Genomic DNA, 24,520 nt, shown 5'->3' with positions numbered 1-24,520 from the left:
CCATGGAAGTGAATGCTGTAAAACCTTCTAAAGCTTTTAGGCCTGGAAGCACCCCCCCCCCCCCTCCCACCCACTCCTCCACCTGCCCGAGCTGATTATCCTGTATCCATGTTTCTACTGATCTCAGCTGATTTTTCTCCCCCTTCCAGCTGTTTGGCCAGCAGGGTTGTGAGCTATTTTCAGCAGAATAGCGGATGTTAATTTGTGAGGCTTTATGGGTGGGGGGGGGGTCAAGAGGTAATGAGGCGTGGCCGATTATTTGGCTTTGTGCAAGTTATTATATAACACAATCGTTCTTGTCCGTGTGAGGTTTGGATTCTCCGCGTAAGATCTAAGATCCTTCTTCCAGCTCCCTGAGATGGAGCACTTAAATAATGCAGGTTCATGGTATTTTTAGCCTCCCCGTGGTCCCCCAACACCCTCCCACCCCACTCATTCACACCTCCGTGAGCGGACGACCCGCATGGAGGGGCAAAGACGCAAAGCTTTCCTGAATGGGAGCAGGAGGACAGCGTTGGGACGAGGCAGAGGCCCAACACAACTTAATGGACTTTGTCAGCACTGGCGAGCCTCCCGGCCAAGAGCTATTAACTCTGAGAGGGGAAAGGCATTTCCTCCTTGTAAATGCCATATGAAATTATGATTATTTCATTTGGTAACGAGGAAAAGCCCAGCATGACTGTGGTGCTACAGGGGAACTGTGAATGGGGGACATCAAATAGGCCAAATAGCGTCACTTTTGTGTCGTACGGCACATCTTTTCACATTCTTTACTTGTTTATGATAAGGTAGCCGCGTAATGGGAATTGGAGGGGTGCAGAACATTCCATATAATGTGCATATGTTGCAAACATCACTCAGTGTGATACAATTGTGTTTTTTAGATCATGAAACCATTTACATATGCCCAAAAATAATTAAATATTATGTAAATCTGATTTATATGTAGTATTAGACCATTAACATATTTAAACTATGGTACAAAATTATTAAATACGATGAAAATATCATTTGAGCGCAATATTACACTGTTAAATATGATTTAAATATGCTTCAAAATGCTTGTATGTATTATAAGTATTTGATCAAATCATTCAAGATCATGCAAGTTATGAATTAAATATCATTGAATGTGACTGGGACATGGTAACAACATTGACATATGCTGTAAATATGATCTGAATGTGGTGTTATACCACTGAATATAATGCAGATATGCTACGACACCATTGAATAGAATGAATTATGATGCAGATATGATTTAAATGGGATATTGGGCCATTGAATAGGACTTATGATACCAGACCATTAAATAGGATTCATTCGAGGTAGACTACGTATTAAATACTGTATGTCCATGTGGTAATGTGGAATTAGACCATGAAATATGATAAATATGGTGGGTACATTAAAGGTACCATCCAATGTTATCGAATACGGCACTCGAGCGTTACATGTATTGTAAATGTACAGGAAGTATTAGAGCATGAAATGTGAGGTAAATAAGGAATTAGATCATCTAACCGTGAGCGTCTTGCCCCGCCTCCCGCAGGTAAACCGACAGGCTACGGCCCCAACGCCCGGCGGTCGCGGGGCATCGTGGACGAGTGCTGCTTCCAGAGCTGCGAGCTGCGGCGCCTGGAAATGTACTGCGCGCCCGCCAAGACCAGCAAGGCGGCTCGCTCGGTGCGTGCCCAGCGCCACACGGACGCGCCCAGGGCCACCAAGGTCAGCAAGGCTGACAAGGGCTCGGAGCGCCGGGCGGCGTCGCAGACGGACAAGACAAAAAACAAGAAGGTATGCCGCCTATGGAAACGGGAAATGGGAGCATACCCCCAAGTGGTCATCATTGGGAATTGCAGCAATGGTCTGTGGTGACGTAATGGATTTACACGTGATATCGATTCTCGCCTCTCCCTCACATCAAATTTCCAAATGGATCATTTGAGGAGTCATTCCATTCATTAGCAGGCCCATTATGGTTACTCCAAGTGTCTTAAGCATGTCCTGTTTCCTCCCGCAGAGACCTTCACCTGGACATAGTCACTCAGCCTTTAAGGTAAGCTAACTGTCTGTTATTAACGCTATTGGTTGTCATGAAGACTCACAAAATCATCTCCCAGGAGGCAGGAGAGCCATGTGTCTAAATGCGGACCTTTCAACAATCCGCCGCATTCTTTTTTATCCCTTCTCTCCAAAAAGCAACGCATTAGCCTGGAGATGCAGCTAAGTGGTTTTGGTGGTAGAGCCAGCCGAGCGTGCATTACGCTCACATTTTCATCTTCCTCCTCGGCTCGTCCGGAAGACGCTGGCTGTCTCTGGAAGCTTCCGGGATGCGATTGATCGAGGGTTTGCAGCGAGGACAGACAAGTCCCAAATGGAAAAGTCGTCCTGACCGCAACCGTGCGTCTGCAGGACACTCGTCCTTTGTCGCTGCGGTCTTTTATGACGCTAGCATCACAGGCGGCGGACGCACAATGTGAGCTTGTATGAGGACTGGAGAACAATGAGCGTCTTTCTCCTCGGGGATGACACACACACTGGTTAGCCTGTTAGCCAATAAGGTGTGTCCTATGTTGCTATTCACTACGTACGTATCCAAATTAGACAGCTCAAAAGTGCTTTTGGCATTTAATGCTAATGAGCCGTCTCTGACAAATGATAGGTCTACAAGAGGTGCTATCTTGTACTTTTGACATATATTCTTGTAACTCTGCCCTAGAATGTAATAGATCCCATATAGCACATACAATAATGGAACATTAAGAAGCGGCACAGGAGGAAACATCAGCACAGCTAGCATAGCTAGGTGAGCTAAAGTACTAACATTAACCTCACATTTTAACAGCAGCATCACGATTGGATAGCCTATCTGCTGGAGAAAAACAAAATACAGCGGGGCCTTGGGTGGCGTCATGAATCCCTGCCAGAAGGTCCAACTCAAACCAGAACGGACTCTAACCTAACCAAAGCAATTATATATTTTTTAGACCAGGGGTCTCAAAGTCAATTTATCTGGGGGCCACTGGAGCTAGGGTCTGAGTGAGGCTGGGCCGCATCAGGTTTAAACAAACAAACAAACAAACGCATTTATTAAAAATAAATAAATGTCTCCAATGCTTTTGCTTCTGCTATACCCGACACACTGCTAACATAATACGAAACGTTGCTAGCTTGTAAGTAAAGCTTTTTGGAACAACATATGACAAATACCCTGTTGACAGAGATGTTGTAAATATACACCTTCAAATTCCCATCGTAAACCATGCCAAATGTTAGCAATGTTCGCTTAGCTATGTGCGCTAAGGTGCTAGCATGACATTATGCTAGGTTAGCTTTATTCACTGAGGAAAATGATCATATTGACAGCTCTCACATTTGTAGCTGACCGACGGATAGTTGGCAGCGCCTTATTTTAAGATGTGTAGCAAAGCCTGCGTCATTGTACACATTAGCGTGCATAGCTATCTGTGCTACGGCGCTAACAGGAACATAATGCTAGGTTAGCTTTATTTACAGAGGAAAATTATCATATTGACAACTCCCATGTTTGACACCAAGACTGACAGACAGCAGGGAGAGCTCTGGGTGTCATTTTAAGATGTGTAGTGAAGCCCTGATTTGATGTTTGCCACAGATCACTGTTAAAAAAAAAAGTCACTTAACACTTCTTTGTCCTTTCTTCTTCTGTTCGGCAGGAGGTGCATCCCAAAAACTCGAGTCGAGGCAACGCCGGGGGCCGGAGTTACAGAATGTAGGGGGATGGCGGAGCATGGCCGCCTGCCCGGCAGTGTGGGAAGGGAAGGAGGGAGTGGCCTTACCTGGTGCCCCTGGTTCACTGTAAAAACAAACGAAGACGACGGTAACGAGGGCGTGAAAAACGACTGAAACCCGAAAGTGAAGCGGCGTTCCTTGGAGGGGGGGAGGGGTGGTTATTGTGATTTATTTTCGACACTGCACCGTTGTATTTGTTATTAATGCCATGTAACAAACAAATAGTTTAGCTGCTAGGACGCGGACATGACCAAGTTCCAATCCTTCCATTTACCCATCATGCATTGCATGGCCAGTTAGTACATCTCAAAGCGTGTCAGGACCCTTGTGGCTAATTGGAGTCGGTGGACGCCGAGCCAAACCCCCACCGAGCCTCAGGAAGTGTCGAGGTCCAGTCTGCAGTCCAAAGCCACCCATTATGACGCACCATTATAGGAGATTTACAGCCTCCCCGACCACTTTGAAAAAAAAAATGCAAACAGGGGAGCCAAACTCAATTCAGCATTTCTCCTGCTGCCTGTCAGAAATGAGTCGCCTGTGGATTCAAAGTGCATTTGCCGTCGGCGAGTGGAAGAGTTTGCAGCGTCAACGCCGAGGCCACTTTTGATGTAGGACCTCAAGACACAGTGCGGGGGCGCGTTTAAGGCGGTTGCGTGCACATTAGGCATGATTTATTCGAGAACAAACTCCACCCGAATGATGTTTCTGTCCCCGCCTCCTCTGCTCGCGTATAATCCGAAACACTTATGTTAATCTCTGCATTACTATCGCTCATATAGGAATACGTGTCCACTGTGTTATGGTGCTACTTGGATGACGGACAGACACTACGTCTTCTTCTTCCCCTTTTGCACTGCCTCCAGGCCACCGCTGTAATTGTTGTCTTTTCAGAAGTCATTGTGCGACCAAAATGTATCTGTGTGTGCAATCTTTGAACGCATGGACAAAACCAATAGCGTGCTGTGGTCCCTTGAAGGCAGAATGATATTTTTTCTACTGTTTTTTTGTTGTTGTTGTTGTTTTTCTCAAGCCCTGAATGCCAAAAAGAAAAGACTGAATAGCTCAGCAAAAGTACTTTTAAACTGTGAACCCCCCCTTCCGCCCCGCTAACGGTATGGAGATTAACAGAAAATGAAAATGGAGCAGAACCTCGGTTAGCGTCCTCTCTGATTAGCGGGATTTTGTTGAAAATTCACACCAAAATTTTGGGCGGGGGAATTTTGTCCATCATCAACAAAATCAATCCTGAGTGAAACATGAACACATTTTTTGGCCTTTTCTGTGCGTTCGAAAAAGAAATCACGCAACCCCACTGAATCTGTTCCGGAATGCCAAAAATGTTAACAGAAACCACCGGTGACACAGCTGACTTCCTGTTCCAGGCTGCCATTTTGTCAGCAAGCTAAGATTTTGCTAGCTATGCTAACAGGAGACTGTGTGACACAAATGCAGTTGGAATTTTGCCCATCATCCACAATCTGTATGTGAAAAATGAACACACATATTTCCCCTTTTTTTTTCTTTTGTATGTTCTAACAAGTGGAAACAAGTTAGCATGAGCCAGCTAACATTGCACGTCATGGGAGGCACCGATTTCGGCTATAAAGCTTTGTGTTAGCGGATTAAAATCATGTCAAATACTGTACTTGGTTAATATACTGGTCAGTTATGTAAACATAACACTGTTGGTGTTTTTTTATGGTTTAGGGGTTTATTGTCAAAATAGGTTCCCTCCCATGAAATGCAACATAACTTGTTTTCTCTTGTTAGAATGCACAGAAAAGGGAAAGAAATGCAGAATGTGTTCATGCTTCACATAAGGATGAAGGGCTAAATTCCAACTGAGTGTAATTTTCTTTAATGTATTTCTAGCACCTCCTGTTAGCTTGCTAACAAAACTGACAACTCAAAACCGGAAGTACCCTGTGGTTTGTGTTGACATTTTTGGCTTTTTTTCTTTATAGGAAAAAATTAATTTGGTTGGCATCTGTTTCAAGTTACAAAGGAAATAATGATGCTAACCAAGGTTCCACTATATTTGTTTGTCTTGAGACGCACTTGGAATACTGTATAGTGAGACTGCAGAACATTTGGCCATTTTTCAATGCTGAACGTGGCGGAAGATGGCAAATATAAAAATCCCAAATACCTTTTGTCACCATTTTTGCCATACACTCTCTGTGAAATGCCAAAGGTGTAATATTCCTCCCTCATTCACACAGTAATGCGCATTAGCCAAACCAATAGCCAGTGGCTAAATGGTTGGATTGGCTCAGCTCTAAGCAACAAGTAAAAGCTGATTAGAATCTGTCTCTGTCCCTGCCATTTAAAAAAAAGTTTGTTGAATGTGTTCATTGGTGAGCTTACAGCTCGCGTCGTAGCCTTTGTGCTGGACTATGCTAACCGTCCACTGGCTTCACTAAAGGTGACACGGTCTCCCTTTAGGTACACACTAACCCATCAAATCCTGTACCTTAGTTAGCAGATCTTTGGATGAATTGTCAGTTGTAAGTATTTTAAACACCTTTAGTCAAACGCAGTACAAGCCAAAGATTTTTTGTAGTATAATTCAAAGTATACAAGTAGAATTTGGACATCCTCTCATTGGAAATGATAAATCAGAGAGAAGTTCTCTGAAGTCGGGCATGATGACAATGACCACAACGACGACGGCGCTGTTATTCACGGTGCTCGGTTGCCTTCTGTAGAAATAAATAAAAAAGATGAAAAATACTGACAAATTGTTCACCATTCCTGCTGAATAAACCACTTGTCAACATCACAGACGTGTGTGTGTGGTGCATTCTTTCCGCCTGTGGTGCTTTGAGGGATCAAGTGTTTTCGTCCACAATAAGCGTGACCTTAGACGGAGACACGTCTTGACACAGTGTCGTTGAGCAGCCCTGCAGACGACAGTCTGTAACCTGAGGCGGGGCTTTAAAGTTAGCGATACTTCCCAAGAGGTGGCGGCGAGGGCCAAAGCAAACAGATTGGGGTGTGGTTCAAACTGGTACAAACTCAAATTTCCCTCGATGGACAATGTTAGGCAGGGATGGACGAAGGGGAAGAGACGGGTTGAGAGGTAGAAAGATAGAGTAGGTTAAGGGCATGTGAGAAGGGAAAGAAAAAGATGGGTTGAAATAGGGTGGTTATGAAGACATCTAAGTAGGGAAAGATAAAAGGAAGGGCTGGATTGATAGGTAGGAAGATAGTGTAGGTATGAAGACAACAAGGTAGGGAAACTGAGGGAAGGGATGGGTAGATCAGGGTTAAAAGATGGGGTCCTTAGTGTTCGGAAGAAACCAATTTACCATGGACAAACGGTAGGTTAGGTCTGGTTAGAAAGACACAGGGCTTGAATGGACAGGTAGGGATAGAAAGGTGGCCAGATAGATAGTTATGTATATGGATGGATGGATGGGCAGATGGGTCAGTAAAGAAGAATTGGATTGGTATGGATCGGTAGGAATAGACAGCCACTTAGTGTAGAAAAAGGGATAGATAGGTCAGGTTGTATTGGATAGGTAGGGATAGAGAGGTACCGGAGCTTGCTGAACCATACAGTTGGCTCAACAGGTATGTATAGATGAGTGGAAGGGTAGATGGGTCAGGGCAAAAGAATGGGGTACGTATAAAACTGTAGGGCTGGACAGCCACTGAGCAAATGTATAAATGCCCAGGATCAAAGGATGGGATCGGTATTAGTGGTGGACAAAACCATTCATTTCAGTGAACCAGATCATTCCGGTTCATTCAAAGATCCGTTCATTTCGGTCACTTGGTCGTTAGCCTGTGATCTCCCCCTGTGCATAGACCCGGACAGCCGTGTCGAGTCAGTCCGTTCACTCATGTTCACGTTTGTTCGTTCCAACTCAACTGTCGATCATGAATGAATGGCAGACGAGTGTCGGTCAATCTCTCGGCCTCTGTGTTTCAGTCAGCTAACCCCACCCACCCACAGAGTGAGGTGCGACGGTGAACCGACTCTCCAGCCAATAAAAAAAAAAAGCATTTGCAACTGAACGGACTGAATGGGTATTTTAGGGGCGGTGACCTTGTTCTTGTTCTTTTGACCCGCTCGTTCATGACTCACACACCACTAATCGGTATGAATACATAGACAGGGATGGACAGATCGCTTGGTGGCATGAACAAAAATGGGTCAGGTTAATAGAATGGGGTTGGAATCGTAGAAATGGAGAGATAGCTAGGGATGGGTACTCAGACAGATAGATAGGTCAGGTTCCATGGATGGGATAGTTAGGTGTAGACCGGATAGCCAGTCGGCATGAACAAATTGGTAGATGGGTAGGAAAGATGTACCTAGTTGGGATAGAGGTGGATAGTTGTAACTGGAATGGACACACAGGTATAGCTGGGGAGGTTAGGTGTGGTGGTAAAAGTTCAAGGTTTCTTCCTTGATCCTCCTCTAATCTGCGCGTCCAATTTGAGATTACACGGCAAACATGCTGATGTTTGAATAACCTCAAGAACCTGGGAGGCTCCTGGCAGGCCGCTCCCATTGATCTGACTACTGGCGGCGTTCATGTTGGAGCGAGCCCTGAAACTCAATCTGCCAGCACTCCTCCAGTCCTCCTGCTAAGCACGCAGTTGTCTTTTCAGTAACCTTGGTGCTCCAACCTCGTCACTGGAGGGGAACGTTCGCACATTTGCAAAGTCATTCCGATGAAACTCCTGCCATTTATGACTTAATAGACGCACACAAAGTTGTCCGCAGGCTTTCATCTGGTACCTTGAGAGGCTCGGCACGTGCATACATATAATATTAGCAGTTAGTTTGAAAGGGGAAAAAAACGGACCTGGTGTCAGTCCACAATGGAAATTCACTGAGACTTTAAGAAACCATGATGTCACATCCTTATTTTCCTTGGAGGAGGGTCTCATCGGCCGCTTTGTTTCCAGGAAACCAAGGGGCTGTTCTTGGGTGCACCGTTGCGACACACTTGACGAAGAAGAAAAGTCTGAGGACTCCTTACGTAGAAAGATGGCGTGATTGATGATGATGACGATTACAATCTGTGTGAAAAGACCACAAAGTCCATGGGACTAGATCATTAAAGACAAAAAGACTTGCTTTGGGGCTTTTGGTGGACCCAGTGCACCCACATGGGGGTCACCAATGATTGGTGTCAAGAAAACCGCGAGTACCCCACACGATCAAGCACTTTGGTGACGCAGGTAAGGAAAAACTCTTTCCGAGGAAGAAACCTCAAACAGAACTGAGACTGTAGGATTTGAATAAGCCTCCCTCATGACATGTGTCCCACAATGTCCATCAATGTCCCCTGCTGTGTCTCATTCAGTCTGCACATATTGAGCATCAGAATGAATTTCCCGACCTCTGTCCCCCGTCCGTGCCCTCTTTGACCCCGCTGGAAGGAATCACAGTCCCTTCTTGAAGTGTCCAAAGAGCCCAAATAGATCCATTCAGCTTGTCACCTCTGTGGTGACCTTCATCCTTGAAGAGGACACATCCCTTGGTGTTCTTTTCATACCCGACTATAAGAACGGCGGCGAGCGCCAGCAGGTAAATGACCATCATGTCTGTCCACTGCGTCCTCCTCACTCTGCTGCTCTTCTCCAGCCTGAGCAGACACCTGGCCGCCACACCGCAGAGTCAACGAGCGGAGGATGGCACCACCGTGGAGAGAGATGGCCTGGTGGGTCCGCTGATTCTGGATGACGTGGCGGGCTTCAGGAGGAACGTGGTGTGGGATGATGTCAAGGATGACGATGGGGTGTCCAAATTTGCTCTTTTGGCTGTAAGTGTCACTCACATGAAGTAGTAGTACTATTATTGGACTTTACTTGCATGTTGGCCACACAGTCAGATCAGGAAAACCTGGGTTGGAATCTCTGCTTGGGCATCTGTGTGTGGAGTTAGCATGTTCTACCCTTGGGTGCGTGAAAGTGATATCGAACTTCCAATAGTAGGGCAGAACTGCCGACATGTATGACTTTGTTGCAGTCAGCATTCAGTTAGATTCTTGAATATGCTTGTATGCTTCGCTGCGCTCCATTTTGGTAGTTTCAGGTTCAGTCTGTACAGTACAGTAAAAATAATAGTATAATAGTAGTAATAGTAATAGTATATAATTTTGGGGTTCATTGTCCATAGGTATGAACGAGAGTATGAAAGGTGGTTTGTCTACATGTGCCCTGCGACTGGCTGGCCACCAGTCCAGGGTGAACCCCGCCTCCTGCCCCAAGTCAGCTAGGATAGGCTCCGGCACACCCTTGCAACCCTCTTCTAGGCTATCCACAAGTGACGTGTGTGGCCTTTGCAGGACACCAGGCGAAGAGCAGCACGCTTTCAGGGCATAAATCCTACATCGGAGCGCAGCTGGAGCCGTGCTGCCGTGGACAACATGAAGGTGGACCGCCGGGACACGGACATCGAGGGTGAGCGTTTTTCTACCGTGACACCTACCATGACACATGCTTAAAGAAATTGTTTGTTTTCCCAGTGTTGCGGTGCATGGTGGGACGAGTGTATCGACCCTGTTGGGGGACATAAAATCCTCCACCAGAAAGCCACCCCAGTGTGTAAAACAAAATAAAACTTTGTTTCAAAACAAACGTATTCACGTGTGAAATTGACTTTCAAATTTGAATTGTCCAGCAATCACGGCAGACGACAATGTTTTGGCAGGAAGTGTCACAAAAAAAGCTTGAAAGGTTGTGACTTTGAAAATAAGACAAGGTTGAGATCAGACCCTGAAGAAGCTGCCTAGCGTTGCCTGTCCTGCGATCAGCTTCTTCTTTGCCTTCGTCCTTGGCCGCTGCTTTGTCTTCTGCGGAGGCTCGTCCTCATGTCGGATCTTTTCAACGTCCGCCTGCTTCCTCTTATTGCCCTGGGTCTTCTTCGTGGCCTTTTCGCTTCTTGGAGCCAGGACCCCGGTCGCCATGTGACCCTCTGAGGACAAGGGTTTATCTGAGAGGAACAGAAGGGGGACAACCTGGTATGCATGCTGTACACAGAACACATCGACATAAAATACCTTCATTCAAAGATTATTACACCACAATTACATGTGTTAAACCAAGGGTGTCCAAAGTGCAGGCGGGGGCCAATTGCAGCCCACGGCTGTTTAATTTAACAAGAAGAAAAAACAGCAAAAATGAAACAATATCAGCAAATAAAATGAAATTAAGAGGAAAAATATTTTACAATATTATGAGAGAAGGATATACAGTATTTGACGGGATATGAGAAACATCCATCCATCCATTTTCTTATCCTCAGTAGGGTCGCGGGGGTATGCTAAGCCTATCCCAGCTGACTTGCGGCACCAAAAAGTAAATTTTAGGAGAATAACTTAATTAAGCATCGACCGATACGTCTTTACTTGAATCGGTATCGGTCGATACGCGCGTTTGTCCGCCGATGTATTTTTCCGCCGCATGATTTACAGACAGGCATCCGCTGGGCAGCTTAGTGTTGCCGGAGGACCCTGCAAGATTCGCAGTCGCGGTACTCCTTCCACACTGCAAGTGTGGTGAATCACAACAAGGGTACATTTTCAACTTTTAATTAGCCTCTAACAGTTAAACTTACTTGAAATATTGCCACCTGTATTAAATAGGAAACATGAACGCCAATTGCTGCTGAATGCTAAAAGTGCCTACCGTTGGAATTAGGGAGCTGTTGATAGTTGGAGGCTAATATGTACAGCTGTTACCAACTCCGCTTTAATGTTAACCTTGGCAATTCAGTTGCATGGTGTTTGTAGGAGTTTCATTCAGCCAACGCCGGGCTGAGGTTAAATGCGTGTCATGTTACTATATGTGTACACACACAGAGAACGAATTGGAGCAGCCGTGTCTGCTATCTGAGGTCTTTAGCGTGCACAACACAAAGTTCAATGATGAGCGAAATGTTTTATATATCGTATTAAATTTTTTCATATAAATTGAGGCAGCAAAAGCAGTATCAGCCACAAATATTGGCTCAAGCTAAATCTGCCATCGGCTAAGGGAGGTGGAAAGAAATCGGTATCGTCATCGGCCCAAAAAAAAAGAAGAGTTTTAAAAAGACGGAATATGAGAAACCAAAAAAAAAAGGTTGTAATTTTTGGAATATTAGGTTGGGGAAAATTTTGACTAAGGGAATAAAGTCATATGAGAAAACAAAACAGCAGAAATTAAAAAAAAACGGCTGTTATTTTAGGAGAATAAAGTGAAAATATTGAGAAAAATCTGTAATCTTACAAGTATAAAATGTGAAAATAAACTTCAATTTAGTAGCATAAAGTTGAAATATTAAAGAAACAGAATAAAATATAGTTATACAAGTTATGGGAATAATGTGATATTTTATCTAGATCCAGATCTCACATCCTTATCCTTCACTATGATCGCATTTGAGTGTTTCACTCAACTTTCCTTTGATGTACGCAGATTTGGATTTTCCGGTAACCGAAAGCTGTCAAATGTAGTATTGCTATGAGTGGGATAGTCTCGGTCCAAAGACCGAAGAAGAGGAAACCACCACACGTACCTGACACCAGGACCTCAACAGCCACTGTTTTGGGCGCAGGATGCACACAAGTCGGGACCTGGCTGGTACTGGGGAAGTGCAGAACACGATTGAGGGGCAGTTCTTGGTCTCTGTAGGTACAGGCGAACTGGGATCGGATGGTCCTGGGTCCCACCTAGAGCAGATCCATTTGGTTTACCACAGTTAGTCTCCTCGCTACTTGTCCAAGCCCTGATGTGCGCCACAAATCAACTTTTAGGAGCCAAAGCTGATGATTACATAAAAGGACGATGTCCATGTCTCATTTTGGAGCGATGCATCACAAAAATCCTTAGCCTCTGGGCCTGCTCAGGATTATCCCAATCCCAGGATTTGGGGCCAATAGGCTGAAGCAGGGAGGAGAGAAACGCAGCAGACTAAGATAGCCTAAGCTAATATAGGGGATGAAAATAAAAGCATTTCCAAACTAGAAAAGCACTCAGGGCCAGACCTTCGCCAAACACCATCGCACCCCCACGCACATTTTCCTCTATATTTAGATTGTTAGTGTTAGCATGCTAGCAGTGCTAACATGCTAATGTTACCATGTTTACACCTAGCATAACAATGTTTAGATGTGTCTGGCTATGAAATTGGACAAAACTGCTAATTGTTAGCAGTTGTTAACAGGTAAAAGTAGCCTAATATTACTAAAAGTATGCATGCGCGTCTACCTATAAAAATGGTTAAAAGAGCAACTATGCTAACATGTAGCAAAGGTGCCAAGTGTTTGTCTCTCCATATGAAAATGGCTAAAAATGCGACTAAGCTAATGTTAGCATGCTAGCAATGCTATTGTTCTAACGTTAACAGTCTTTATATACTAGAGTCTACCTATGAAAATGGATAAAAATTATACCATGCTAATGTTAACATGCTAGCAATGCTAACAGTAACATGATTGTGTTAAATCCTTGTGTCTAGCTTTGAAAATGGAAAAAATACTACTATGCGAATGTTAGCATGCTAACAAATAGCATAATGTTTAAGTGTTTGTGTCTACATCTGACAATAGATAAAAATGCTACTATGCTAATGTTAATATACTAGAAATGCTAACACCTAGCATAATAGCGCAATGTACTGGGAAGGCTAAATGTCCAGAATGAGTTGAGAAATGTGAAAACAGAACTTTTTAGATCAAAGGCATTTTGCGTTCCGGAAAAAGAAATGTGTGAAGTTTTTCACAGTAGCTAGTAGCATGAATGTCCTGACTTTGTTGAAGTCGCTGATGTTGGAACGGCTTGAATGTGGCGGCAGTCGCAGCAGGTGTGAAGAAGTTAGTGTGAATTTTGGCAACATTTTGAATTTCAGTTCTTCCACATTCCCGACAATTTCATCCAAATCCATGCAGAACTTTAAGTTATTTTGAACAAACACAAAATCATAACCTCTGCGCTGCCCTTGGTGGAGGTAACATCTTCCAATTAAAAGGAAACTGAGGCTTAGAGAGGAAAAGCCAAATCCAACTCGCCCACGCTACGACGACCAAAACATGTGGTTCTCATCCCTAAAGCCGGACATTCCTGATAGGAACAGGTGTCAGCCCTTCCAGGTGACGCAGGCGAGGAGAGAATAACCACACCAGAAAGTCGTCATCAATCAAAACCTTCAAGAAGGACCGGAGTGGCCCCCGCATCCAGCTCTTGGACCGGGCGACGTGGCTAAAAGGGAGACGCGGACGCTGAACCTCGTTTCGCGTCTTCACAGAAAAGGAAAAGCTTCCGCTCGCTGAGGGTCAAGAAGCGGTGAGCTGCCGGGGGACCGTGGCGCCGCTCAAACAGGAAGAGCGAAAAAGACATCTGCTGGCGGCATCACATGAATGTCTTTAACATACGCCGCCCGCACCGCTAGCACGACCACTGCACCTGTAGCAGCTCACAAGCAACAGGTGGCGCCAGAACTACTTATCAACAACAAAAAGGCCCAAGAATCCTGTTGATTTTGAACAATATTGAACTTTTCTATGCTCCCACAGCTACATTTTAACAGAAATGTATGAACGAGGCCTCGACTGGTTTTGAGTAATATGTAAAACAAAATATCCAATGTAGTACATGTCAAACATCAAGTGCTATTTTACCTTGCTCCAATAGGCACAATTTCCCATTGCTGTTATTTAAGCGTTATTCCCCATTATCAAATTGAGTTTGACCAATTTCAGGAATAAAATATCCACAGTAGGTAGGAGAAGACAGAAAAACACCTAAATTAAGCATTATTGTCAGTTGTAAAAATTGCAGTCTTTCAACCGCAACCTTTCTCGGAAAAAGTGCGCTGCTTCTGACTCCAGCAAGAGTTTGGCGATATTTAACGTTCATGTTCACAAAAACAGTTCTGTGTGGTATGCTGTTGACGGATGAAATTTTTTCTCTTGCTCCAGCAACTTCTTCCTTAGCCTACCTCATAAACAGAGAAGCCGGGGGCAGAGAGGTAATCTGGCTTACCGCCATGCCCATATAAGGAAGTCTGCTCCTCTGTTACATCACAAAAAAACTGTTTTGTAATGCCATCTGAAACAGAGCGTTTTGAGCCATCCCAAACTTCTTTCAAGGCTCACCATCTGAAACTTTGGCATGGTTTAACACAAGAATACAACATTCTAACTACATTTATAGGTCAGAAAAATGGAAAAAGCATCATAGGTCCCCTTATTTAAATCATTAGTCGTAGTTCTGAAGCAAAGATGTCCCAGAATTAGAATTTTGCCATAAATTAGCCACTCACACTGTAGCAAGGTTCAAAGTTTAGGAAAAAAGTGGTGGCTGCTGGTCATTCAAAGTGAAGCGTACGTATTGTTTGTCCAGCTTACCATTTTGAAGGTTATTTAATTATCTAAATGTAAATTCTCGTATCCGCCATGAGGTGCTGCTAGTTAACAGATGGAGATGCTGCACGAGACTAGTGATTGAGAAGCTGCCGATGCTTGTTGGAAGAAGAAACCGGAGAGTGGCAAGAGAGTCAAAACACAATGCTCCTTGTTTTTAACAAAGACAAAGTTGCTGGGGATCGGTAGATCAGTTCGGAACAATGGTTTGAAAAACTTTATACTTTAAGATCGCCAATTTCACTGTCAATCAAAAAGGGATTCCCCTCAGGTGCAGATTCTGGAAGATCTAGAACGCTTTCCATTATCGTGTGTAGCTGCTCCAAAAGGAGGTGGCCGAAGTTCTCCTCCTGCGAGGCATCTATTGATGTTGACTGATAATCGGATGCGAAGTATGCAAACTGGTCGAAGTCAGAGATCAAATACTACAATGCACCTTTGCTTTGGTCATTTTTTAAACTTATGGTAATGGTTTTCATTTCTTGGGGAAATCTTCCGGTCTGATAGATAAATTACTGATGTACATCAGCGGTTGTACGATCTCGTTGACTACGGTTTTTATAGTGTCCATTTCGATTCCATTACAATCAGTTGATGTTTTTGCTTTACAGTTTTTGACAATGTCGATGATTTCCTTTTTTGTTACATCTGTCAGAAACATAGAATTAGGATTCCTTTCTATTGTTTCATTCCTTTCCTCGCTTGTCCTTTGTTTCGGAATCCCTTCTTCTAGATTGGGACCAATATTGACAAAGTAGTTATTGAACTTTTCAACTGTCTCATCCATATCATCATTATAGGTGTTTCCCACCATGAAATAATTAGGGTAGTCTGTCTTCTTGTTACTTTTCCTCATAATACTATTTAGTATGCCCCAGGTTGCTCAAATATTGTTTTTGTGCTTGTCTAATAGTTGGATGTAATATTCCTTCTTACACGCTCTTAGGATTGTAGTCAACTTATTTTTATAAGTCTTGTATGTTCTTTCTGATTCTTTAGTCTGTTGAACGATGAATTTCCTGTATAGTGTGTTGTTCTTCTTGCAAGCATTCGTAAGGCCTTTTGTCATCCATGGCTGGTTGTTTTTTCTTTTGCTTCTTTGACTTTTCTCTCCAGGGACAGTTCTTATCGTACAGCTTCATATAAGTATGTAGAAAGTGTTCGTATGCTTCATCCACGTCTTTGGCACTGTACACACACTCCCATTTTTGTTCTTCTCGATCCTTCTTGAAAGCTTTGACTCTGTCCTCTGAACGTAGTCTTTGGACAGTCTTTGTAGCCTCCATTGGTCTTGTTGTAACGATGGTTATAAATTGTGAACACTGGAAGATGATCTTTGATTAGCAGGCCACGAGTGGTTTTGTTATCAAAGTCATTAGTGAATATATTGTCGATTGGAGTGGCACAATGGTATGTTATTCTATTTGGTCTGGTGATTTTGGGAAACAAACTTAAGCTGTACATTGTATCTATAAAATCGTCAATTACCTAGTTCTTGTGTGGATTCAGCAGATCAATATTGAAGTCTCCACATATGAAAATTGTTTTTTGGTTGTTATCTGAAAAGGTTGTGTTGATCCAATCTTCAAACATTTCTATCCTTGAGTGTGGCGTTTGGTATAATCAACTTATGCACACGTTTTGCACACGCGAGAACGTTTTGTTAGCAGCTACGCAATCTAGGCTGCCAGCAGCGATGACGTAGGCCGAGGGGAAGCAAGGTATTTGATATCAGATCCTCAGCAGGTGATTTTGTGCTGTAGGCAAACCCACAGGGCAACGGTATCCCCCCCCCCCCTCCCCCACTCCACCACCCTCCCTCGCCAGTCGCTACTTTTACGGCGCAGCTGTGCAAACCATCGACTAAAAGCAAAATAAATAGGAGTGGGGACGTAAAGACATCATTTTCAGTTTGATTCAATTTGATGGAAGGACGGCTCAGGTTTTGAGGAAGGGGGCCCCGTTGGACCCTACCTTGGATTTGAGCAGGTCCAGGCGGCTGTGAACTCGGTTCTTGAGGGGCTCTGGTGAAGATCCAGTAGACACTTCGGGGGATCTGAGGAGGAGAGAACTATTTTTAAGAGCATGACATCATTTGATTGGTGATTTGGTTTCGACGTTGGAGTTGCTCAGGGTCCACAAAGCGGTTTGGTTTGCGGTTGGTTGAGTCAGAAGGGGTTGCGGACCTGTACAAGGTGAGGACACATGTCCCCTCGCTTCCGTTGAGGACGGGCTGGTCTTCGGACAGCAGCTCGGCTTTGTTGGCGCAGGGCGGCGCCAGCGCTTCCTCGTCCAGCAGCGCCATCAGCAGCTTCACCGTGTCGCGGCCTCCATACGCCGTGGCGTGATTGACAGCGTACGCTTTGGGCTGCGAGACAGCTTCCGTTAGTCTGTAGAACGCGGACCTGTCAGCCTTCAAGACATTTTTATGAGAACGGTAGATCTTGCCAGTAATTGATACGGCCATAAAAAATAAGTATTTTTTATTGCAGTATAAAATGTACAACTACTCACCACTAATGAATATTGTAAGATTATATATATAACACATGGAATGGGAGTCATGGCATAGCCTGGTCTAATATATTCATTTGTGTTCACCTTGTGACAGGTTTTGTCTAAGCTGTCTAAGCTAGTGCTAAGGTTAGCCAAACAAACTTCTGCAACTTGAAAACTGAAAACAAAGTTCAACATCTCCAAAGTGGAGGAAATAAATCAGCAAAGCACAGAGACAAAAATATGTGTTAAAAACGTGATAAAAATGTTTATCACAGTGAACTGATTCCACAGGTGAGACTCCTTTATAAATGGACTATTTTGGCAGTAAAAGAGCAGAACATACCACCTAAATACAATTTAATATCAGAGCCCTCCCGACATGAAATAACATAACACCCCTAGAGTCAAGTTTGCACTCCTATCACCCAATATAATAGACATAATAAGAGAAAGTAGACATAAGACATAAATAAGACGTGTGTTAAATAATGCTTGTGTGTGTTGCTGGAAATGTGTTCCAGTGTGAGGGGACAGGAAGTGATGTCGGGGGTTCAGAGTCAAGTTTAAGCTTGGCATAGCCCATGTTAGGGATCATTGTGCGATCATTCCAACCAATAAAAGCCTGCTGACCAGCGTTGAATACTACACATAATCCCCCTCAACTCAGGACTGGATGGCACTACTTTACCCTGGCAGGGCTGATCCCTGTCCCGCCTGCTAGCGAGGTCTCTTTCTGGATCCGATTCAGCTGGCAGATCCGGTCCTTCAGCTCGGCCGCTGTCTCCTCAGCTGCAGCCATCACCGCGTCCTCGCCGGAGCATCCCTTGACCAGCACCGCACGGATGGCCGACACCAGCTTGGACCCACACACACTACGAGGAGACAAAGTTCGCGTGGATTAACTTTTTACATCTCATAGCCTTAAATGTCCCAGTTTGGTTTGTGTACGAGTGAAACTGGCCTGCATGGTGGCATTGAAAAGATGATGGCGTGACTTTCCAGAAGATACTAGCCCTGTTAGACAAGGCCCAGCCCTGGCAGGATTGAGCAGTCAGGGAATTTTGTGGGAAAACTGAACACGGGGCCCCGTAGCGGAGGGTGTTTGCACGAGGAAACACAGCCCTCCCCTGAGAGCAGACTGCTGATGGTCGGGCCCGAGTTCATCCGTGCCTCGTGAACCTAGAGCCCCGACGTGTTGTTCTGCCTCGCCTGGGCGGGGGCGACCTCACCTGACCCAGCGACTAAATCATTCCTGATAAGCACTTGTGTTGTGGTGCCAGCCTCGCTGCACGGCCAAAGCTGTCTGTTGGGATGATGTGTGGAGCTGCGTGAGATTTACATCGCAGTCCGACGCCAAACGCGGCCTTTGATGTATTATCTCGGCCGCTGCGGACATGAGTCGTTAGCATTAGCAGCAGCGCCCACCCATAAAGCACCAGAAGCCTTTTATTCCATTTTTGTACATCTTTCACTGGAATTTCCCTGATTGTCTTATCCTGATTACTTCTGTTGTGAATAATGGCAACTGCAATTACTTGCGAGAGGAGCGATCACATCACTTAAACAACACGTCGTCATTATGCACACTAAGCTAGTTATAGGCGAGCCAGCATGCTCTGGGGCTTGACTTCTGGATTATTTTGACTGTATTTATGTATGTATTTCTATTATGAAATGTGTACGTTACTTGTGAGAGGAGCAATTGCATTCATTAAAAACATGTTACGCACACCAATGTTGTCACGGTTTTGGATTATACTTAGTATTTTAGTCATTTTAATTTTGCATGAAATGCATCTCACTTAGTTGCGAGAGGAGCAATCGCATTAAACAACGTCAATATTACACACACAAAAGGTAGTCGTGGATGAGCAAGTGCCGTGGGTTTTGACTTCTAGATTATTTGAGTACTTAGTTTTTTTATAATGAAATGTGTCAGTCACTACTTGCGAGAGGATCGATTGCTTTTAGAACACGTCGTTATGACACAAACCAATATCGTCACAAGTCAGTGACACTTTGTTAGTCCCATCGGGAAATGTATCAGTTATCATTAGTTGTGAGAGGAGCAATTGCATTAAATGGCACGTCATTATTACGCACACAAAAAAGGTAGTCGTGGATAGGTGAGATTGCCGTGGGTTTTGACTTATATTTTTTTTATGATGAAATGTGTCAGTTATTACTTGCGAGAGGAGCGATCACTTTTAGAACATGTCTTTATGACAATATTGTGATAAGTCACTGACTGTGGATTGAGTTTTGACGTTAGAAATAATGACTCAAAGATATCCTGTCAGGAAATGCACCAGACATTATTAGCAAGAGGAGTGATCGCATTAATTGAGTAACACATGGTTATTACGCACATCGTTGTCGCCACGGCTAGCGACTAGCTGGCTAGCTAAAATGCCATGGGTTTTGACTTTTGGGTTATTCTTTGCATTTTAGTTTGATCATGAAAGGTGTCTATTGCTTGTGAGAGGAGCTATTGCATTAATTAAACAACATCTTAAACAATAACATTTAAATTTAAAAAGAAAAACTGCTAATTAGGGGGAATTTTGCCCATCTTACTCACATATTGACACCGGCTAGCTAGCGACTAGCTGGCTAGCGACTAGCTGGCTAGCGACTGGCTGGCTAGCGACTAGCTGGCTAGCGACTAGCTTGACCAGCGACTAGCTTGACCAGCGACTAGCTTGACCAGCGACTAGCTGGCTAGCGACTAGCTTGACCACACAATCAATTACAATGTGAAATCAATGAGCCCTTTGAAGGAAATTCCGCATAAAAAGACCAAAACGTGGCAAAATACTGTTAGGGTTCCATTATCATGAATGTACCTGTTACTATATGGTTACCGCATGTATACAAGACCATAAAACCTTGTTGGTGCGGCCTTTGTAGGCTTGTTACTGCCATGACGGACAGTAACGAGCTGTATCTTTTTATATATTTACAATACACAGAAAAGACAAAGATTTGTCTTCATGTCTCACATAAGGATTGTGGATGATGGACAAAATTCTTTAAATGGCACACTGCTGCAGGAAAGCGAGTGCATGGCGCACCTTGGGTCAGGCGTGTCCCCCAGGATCTCCTCCAAGCTGTCCAGGAACTGCACAAAGCTGGACAGGCCCTTGACGTGTTTCCTCAGCGGGTCCGACTCAGCCGGAGCGTAGCCCTTTCCGCCGAGCTGGATTGCCCTCACGAAAGACGTCAGCGCCTGCCCATGCGAGGAGAGCCCCTCCAGTCAAATCCGCCGTGCTGGGGTAAAGTTTTTCCGTCATGCTTACCAAAAAGAGGGACGTGCTGCTGTTCTGTGCTGCATGTTTAACATCTGTGAAGGTCTGGCGGCCCAGCGAGCGGCTGGGGACATCTAGCGTGAGCGCCAAGGCCAGGTCGTTCTTGGTGTTGATGAGCAAGCTCAGGTAGGAGTAGAAGACCCTCCTCACTGCTGCTTTGACCTGGTTGTGGGCGCACTGAGGTCAAAGTGGTGCTTTTTGAGAGAGTGGACATGATTAGCAGTACCTGTGAGCTGCACGGTGTTGATGACACGGACGAGGCTGGGCCATCTCCCTTGTTGCCCGATAGAAACTCAAATAGCTGGACCTTGAAAAAAGAATCAAGGATTCAGAACTAGATCCTAAAAGATGCCATTTAAATGACAATAACAGTGACACCTCAGTTAGCGTCTTGCCCAGGGCCGTGTGTTTTTCAGTACACATGTACACTGTGGCAAAACTTTGCCATGGTTTCATTAAATTTGCCCGTTTTGTTGTGTTATTAACATACTGCTTGGGTCCCAACTGTGTTCATAATATATTTTTATCACAAAACCTTTACCAAAGAAGCTAAGAAAAAATGGTGACTGGAACCGGAAGCCAGTCACGAAGCCCATCTATTGAATGTCGTCATCAACAAAAAAAAAACAAAACAACATGTTCTTGTAGTTTGACATGCATGAAGCAATTCGAAATGCATATAAATGAGGTTAAGTTTACCTTTGAGTGTTCCCAAAGAAACAATGTGGCAGCGAGACACCACACGGAGACCATCTTTTTTTCTGTTTTGTTGCAATTTCAATTCAATTAAATTTTTTTACCTTCTTTCTCAAAATGCTGGCACTTGGGTCTTTCTTTGGATCTATTTTGGATTACAGAAATAATAGACACTATTGAATTGAAGAAATAACTCTAAATAAACAGGAAGTTGGTGTCCATGTCGTGTCTTGCTGCCACATAACGTCTTTGGGAACAGGCACATCAAGCATCACGTCTTCAATGATGTAAAAGTTGCTAGCTTATCACTTCCATTCATCATTTATATGTATTTGGTAATGGTAATGGTTTCATTTCATTTGAACCTGCATCAGATTACAAATGAGTGCGTCACATAATCAGTTCACAGTTCCACATGTCCAAAAGGAGTAGGAAGAAGCACAGCTTATTAAATCCTACCCCTCCATCTGGTACTTTTACAATCAGTAACTGTTACATTTGTTCACTTCCTGCTTTTCTAACATAATTTAAGTTTTTTATTTATTTATTTATTTTTTACATGCCTTTGGCATTGTTTACTTAAAACTATAAATATAAAACTATGAAAGTGTTTGGGCTTGCTGGAACTGATTAATTGGATTTCCATGATTTCTTATGGTACCAATTGCTTCAGTTCGCATCTGTTTCGGTTAGAGTCAGATCTTGGCATCAATTATTTACTCTAACCAAGGTTCCAGTGTAGATTTGGAAATTCGGACCACCACAAATTGATTTGCTGCTACTGTACTTGTTCAACCTCATAATGGGTCTGTCTGCACTTGGTCTGCCAACTATTCAACTTTATTGCTATACCACAGAAAGTGTCCATTACAATTTGTCATGTGGTAAAAAGTGTTTGCCCCCTTCCTGTTTTCTTTTTTGCACGTTTAGATAAAACAGATTAAAATATTAGTCTGAACAAAAATGAAAAAAAAAATGCAGAAACAAAAGACACAGACCAATCACACTACCACCACCATATTTTACTGTTCGTATGTTGTTCTTTTTCTGAAATACATGCATTTTCCCAAAAGCTCTTGAGGATCCGATCATCCGATTTTTTGACAAAATGGAGACCAGCCTGAATGTTCTTTTTGTGCAGCAGTGGTTTTGGCCCAGTGTCTTTCTTATGCTGGAGTCATGAACACTGACCTTAACGGAGGCAAGTGAGGCCTGCTGTTGTGGGTTTTTGTGACCTCTCAGAGGCTCTTTGCGTCAATTTGGTTGACCGGCCAGTCCTGGGAAGGTTCACCACTTTTCCATGTTTTGGCCATTTGTAGATAATGGCTCTCACTGTGGTTTGCTGGAGTACCAAAACTTTAGAAATGGCCTTGTAACCTTCATTTAAAATGATTTTTTTTTGTTTTGTTGACGTTTTGGCATCATTGATTAACTATTCTGACTAACTATAAAATGGCTGGGATTTAATGAGTTAATTAAAAAAACGTACGGTTTGTGTTTAGTTGTGTTGTCATTGACTAATATTTAAATTTGTTTGATAATCCGAAACATTTAAGTGACAAATGTGCAAAAGTATAAGAAATCAGGAAGTGGGCAATCACTTTTTCACACATGCAAATGCATCATGGCAAAGATGCCATTGTGTCAAACCCCTACTGCCATAAATAGATTGCAGTCCTGTTGAAACACTGGACCCTCATCAATCTGAAGAACTACTCACAGGGCTCACAAGTTCCTCAGAGTCCCCTCTCAGCTCTTTGCACACTGAGAGAATGTCCACCAGGTCTATCGTGTTGGAGCGCTTCAGGAAGCCTTCGTAGGCCTCCAGGATGAGATCATAGTTCTCCAAGCGGGCGGCCCCGGGGGACTGCAGGTGAAGTTTGTGCAGCAGTAAGTGTTTCCACACCATCAGGACGTCGCTGAGAGCCACCTTGAACTCTCCACTTTGCTGTCATGGGAAGGAGAGAAAACAGCGAGCTGTCGTCTGGAATCAATCAGGCCACTTTTTATTCCGCCCCTCAAATGCCAGAATTGTGTGGTAATGTCATCAGTTGTGAGGGCGATGACAGTCAGCTTGACGCTTGCAGTCATGACAATTTGCAGAGAGGGATACTTACATCGCCCTTCGCTGCGTATGCGGTTTAGGATTCAATTGGTTCAATCACCTGTTTGCTGACGTCAGCCATGGCCAGCTGCAGCACCATCAGCATGGCGTCAGCGCCGTGAACTGTGGTCCTCTCAGACTGCTTCAGCCGAGGACACTCTTGTCTGAAGGTCTTCACCATTTGCGTCAAAGCATCACCAAAAGCCTTCATAATTCCCTGAAACAGATATAATGTATTCATAACAGGGCGGTGGAACACTGCAAATTCTGGCATACAAAGAGCCAGTATTGCAGATACCATAAAACAGAGGGCCAAGATTTTAAGTCAAAATATCAACAAATTTATGTTTGAATGAAGAAAAGAGAATTTATTCACATCGTTATCAAATATGTCCGTAATACTAGCGTTGGTATCAATACAATGGATATTTGGTTTAAGCTGAAATATCATTAAACTTATTTTTGAAGAAAAGGGACTATTATATACACTATTACTGAACCTGTCCCCAGTACTACCGCTGGTATAGATAGCATGGCGATTTGGATCGATGCACCCACCCCCGATTTCTGTGTTTCTGAGGTTTAAGGCAGCGTCCACATTCAAAGCACACATCTTAAGCATCAGCTTAATCAGCCAGTCAGCTAAATGGTTGTATAGATAAATGTTGTAGTAAATGTTCATAAAATGCCACCAACCTGCACCTCGATTCGTAAACACCCCCGACGTGCTGGAATGACCGGTTTTTGAAATTTTAAATTCCAGATGACGTCAC

At 43.9% G+C, this 24,520-nt stretch overlaps 3 protein-coding genes across 4 annotated transcripts in view; 2 read left to right on the top strand and 1 right to left on the bottom strand.

The window, feature by feature from the left end:
• The window catches only part of igf1 (insulin-like growth factor 1), a 13,421-nt gene extending 6,136 nt beyond the window's left edge, over positions 1-7,285 (top strand). Inside the window, exons 3-5 of the mRNA XM_058065866.1 lie at positions 1,553-1,797; positions 2,024-2,059; positions 3,699-7,285. Coding sequence (XP_057921849.1) covers positions 1,553-1,797; positions 2,024-2,059; positions 3,699-3,758 — 341 coding nt within the window. The 3' untranslated portion in view covers positions 3,759-7,285. The remainder of the gene's footprint in view (positions 1-1,552; positions 1,798-2,023; positions 2,060-3,698) is intronic.
• On the bottom strand, positions 4,851-24,520 carry parpbp (PARP1 binding protein). 2 transcript variants are annotated; one of them, XM_058065802.1, is made up of 11 exons: positions 24,444-24,520; positions 23,809-23,964; positions 23,364-23,591; positions 21,174-21,254; positions 20,939-21,109; positions 20,714-20,868; positions 18,328-18,511; positions 17,327-17,508; positions 17,115-17,196; positions 12,296-12,449; positions 4,851-10,729 (listed from the first exon to the last, which is right to left on the bottom strand). In XM_058065802.1, exons 2-11 carry the CDS (start codon positions 23,956-23,958, stop codon positions 10,506-10,508), a joined length of 1,611 nt encoding a protein of 536 aa, XP_057921785.1. In that variant the 5' UTR covers positions 23,959-23,964; positions 24,444-24,520; the 3' UTR covers positions 4,851-10,505. The 2 variants fall into 2 exon arrangements, with proteins under 2 accessions (XP_057921785.1, XP_057921786.1); XM_058065803.1 differs by having other exon boundaries at positions 10,584-10,729; positions 17,327-17,530.
• pmch (pro-melanin-concentrating hormone) lies at positions 9,209-10,341 on the top strand. Its single transcript, XM_058065867.1, has 3 exons — positions 9,209-9,557; positions 10,083-10,197; positions 10,263-10,341. The coding sequence occupies exons 1-3, from the start codon at positions 9,327-9,329 to the stop codon at positions 10,310-10,312; spliced, it is 396 nt and encodes a 131-aa protein (XP_057921850.1). The 5' UTR covers positions 9,209-9,326; the 3' UTR covers positions 10,313-10,341.

The sequence above is a fragment of the Doryrhamphus excisus genome, chromosome 3, assembly GCF_030265055.1.
Source record: "Doryrhamphus excisus isolate RoL2022-K1 chromosome 3, RoL_Dexc_1.0, whole genome shotgun sequence".
NCBI classification, from domain to species: Eukaryota; Metazoa; Chordata; class Actinopteri; order Syngnathiformes; family Syngnathidae; genus Doryrhamphus; species Doryrhamphus excisus.
Note: the sequence above shows the minus strand (reverse complement) of the source record. Positions and strands in the feature narration are given on the sequence as shown.

What these genes read in the sequence shown, in the direction of transcription:
- parpbp (XM_058065802.1), bottom strand. Translation starts at nt 23,958, where the DNA reads ATGAAGGCTTTTGGTGATGCTTTGACGCAAATGGTGAAGACCTTCAGA. An exon ending in CAACACCGTGCAGCTCACAG is followed by an intron (nt 21,110 to 21,173) that starts GTACTGCTAATC and finishes GCCCACAACCAG; the next exon opens with GTCAAAGCAGCAGTGAGGAG. An exon ending in GGGGACACGCCTGACCCAAG is followed by an intron (nt 18,512 to 20,713) that starts GTGCGCCATGCA and finishes GTCTCCTCGTAG; the next exon opens with TGTGTGTGGGTCCAAGCTGG.
- pmch (XM_058065867.1), top strand. Translation starts at nt 9,327, where the DNA reads ATGACCATCATGTCTGTCCACTGCGTCCTCCTCACTCTGCTGCTCTTC. An exon ending in CCAAATTTGCTCTTTTGGCT is followed by an intron (nt 9,558 to 10,082) that starts GTAAGTGTCACT and finishes TGGCCTTTGCAG; the next exon opens with GACACCAGGCGAAGAGCAGC. An exon ending in CCGGGACACGGACATCGAGG is followed by an intron (nt 10,198 to 10,262) that starts GTGAGCGTTTTT and finishes TTGTTTTCCCAG; the next exon opens with TGTTGCGGTGCATGGTGGGA.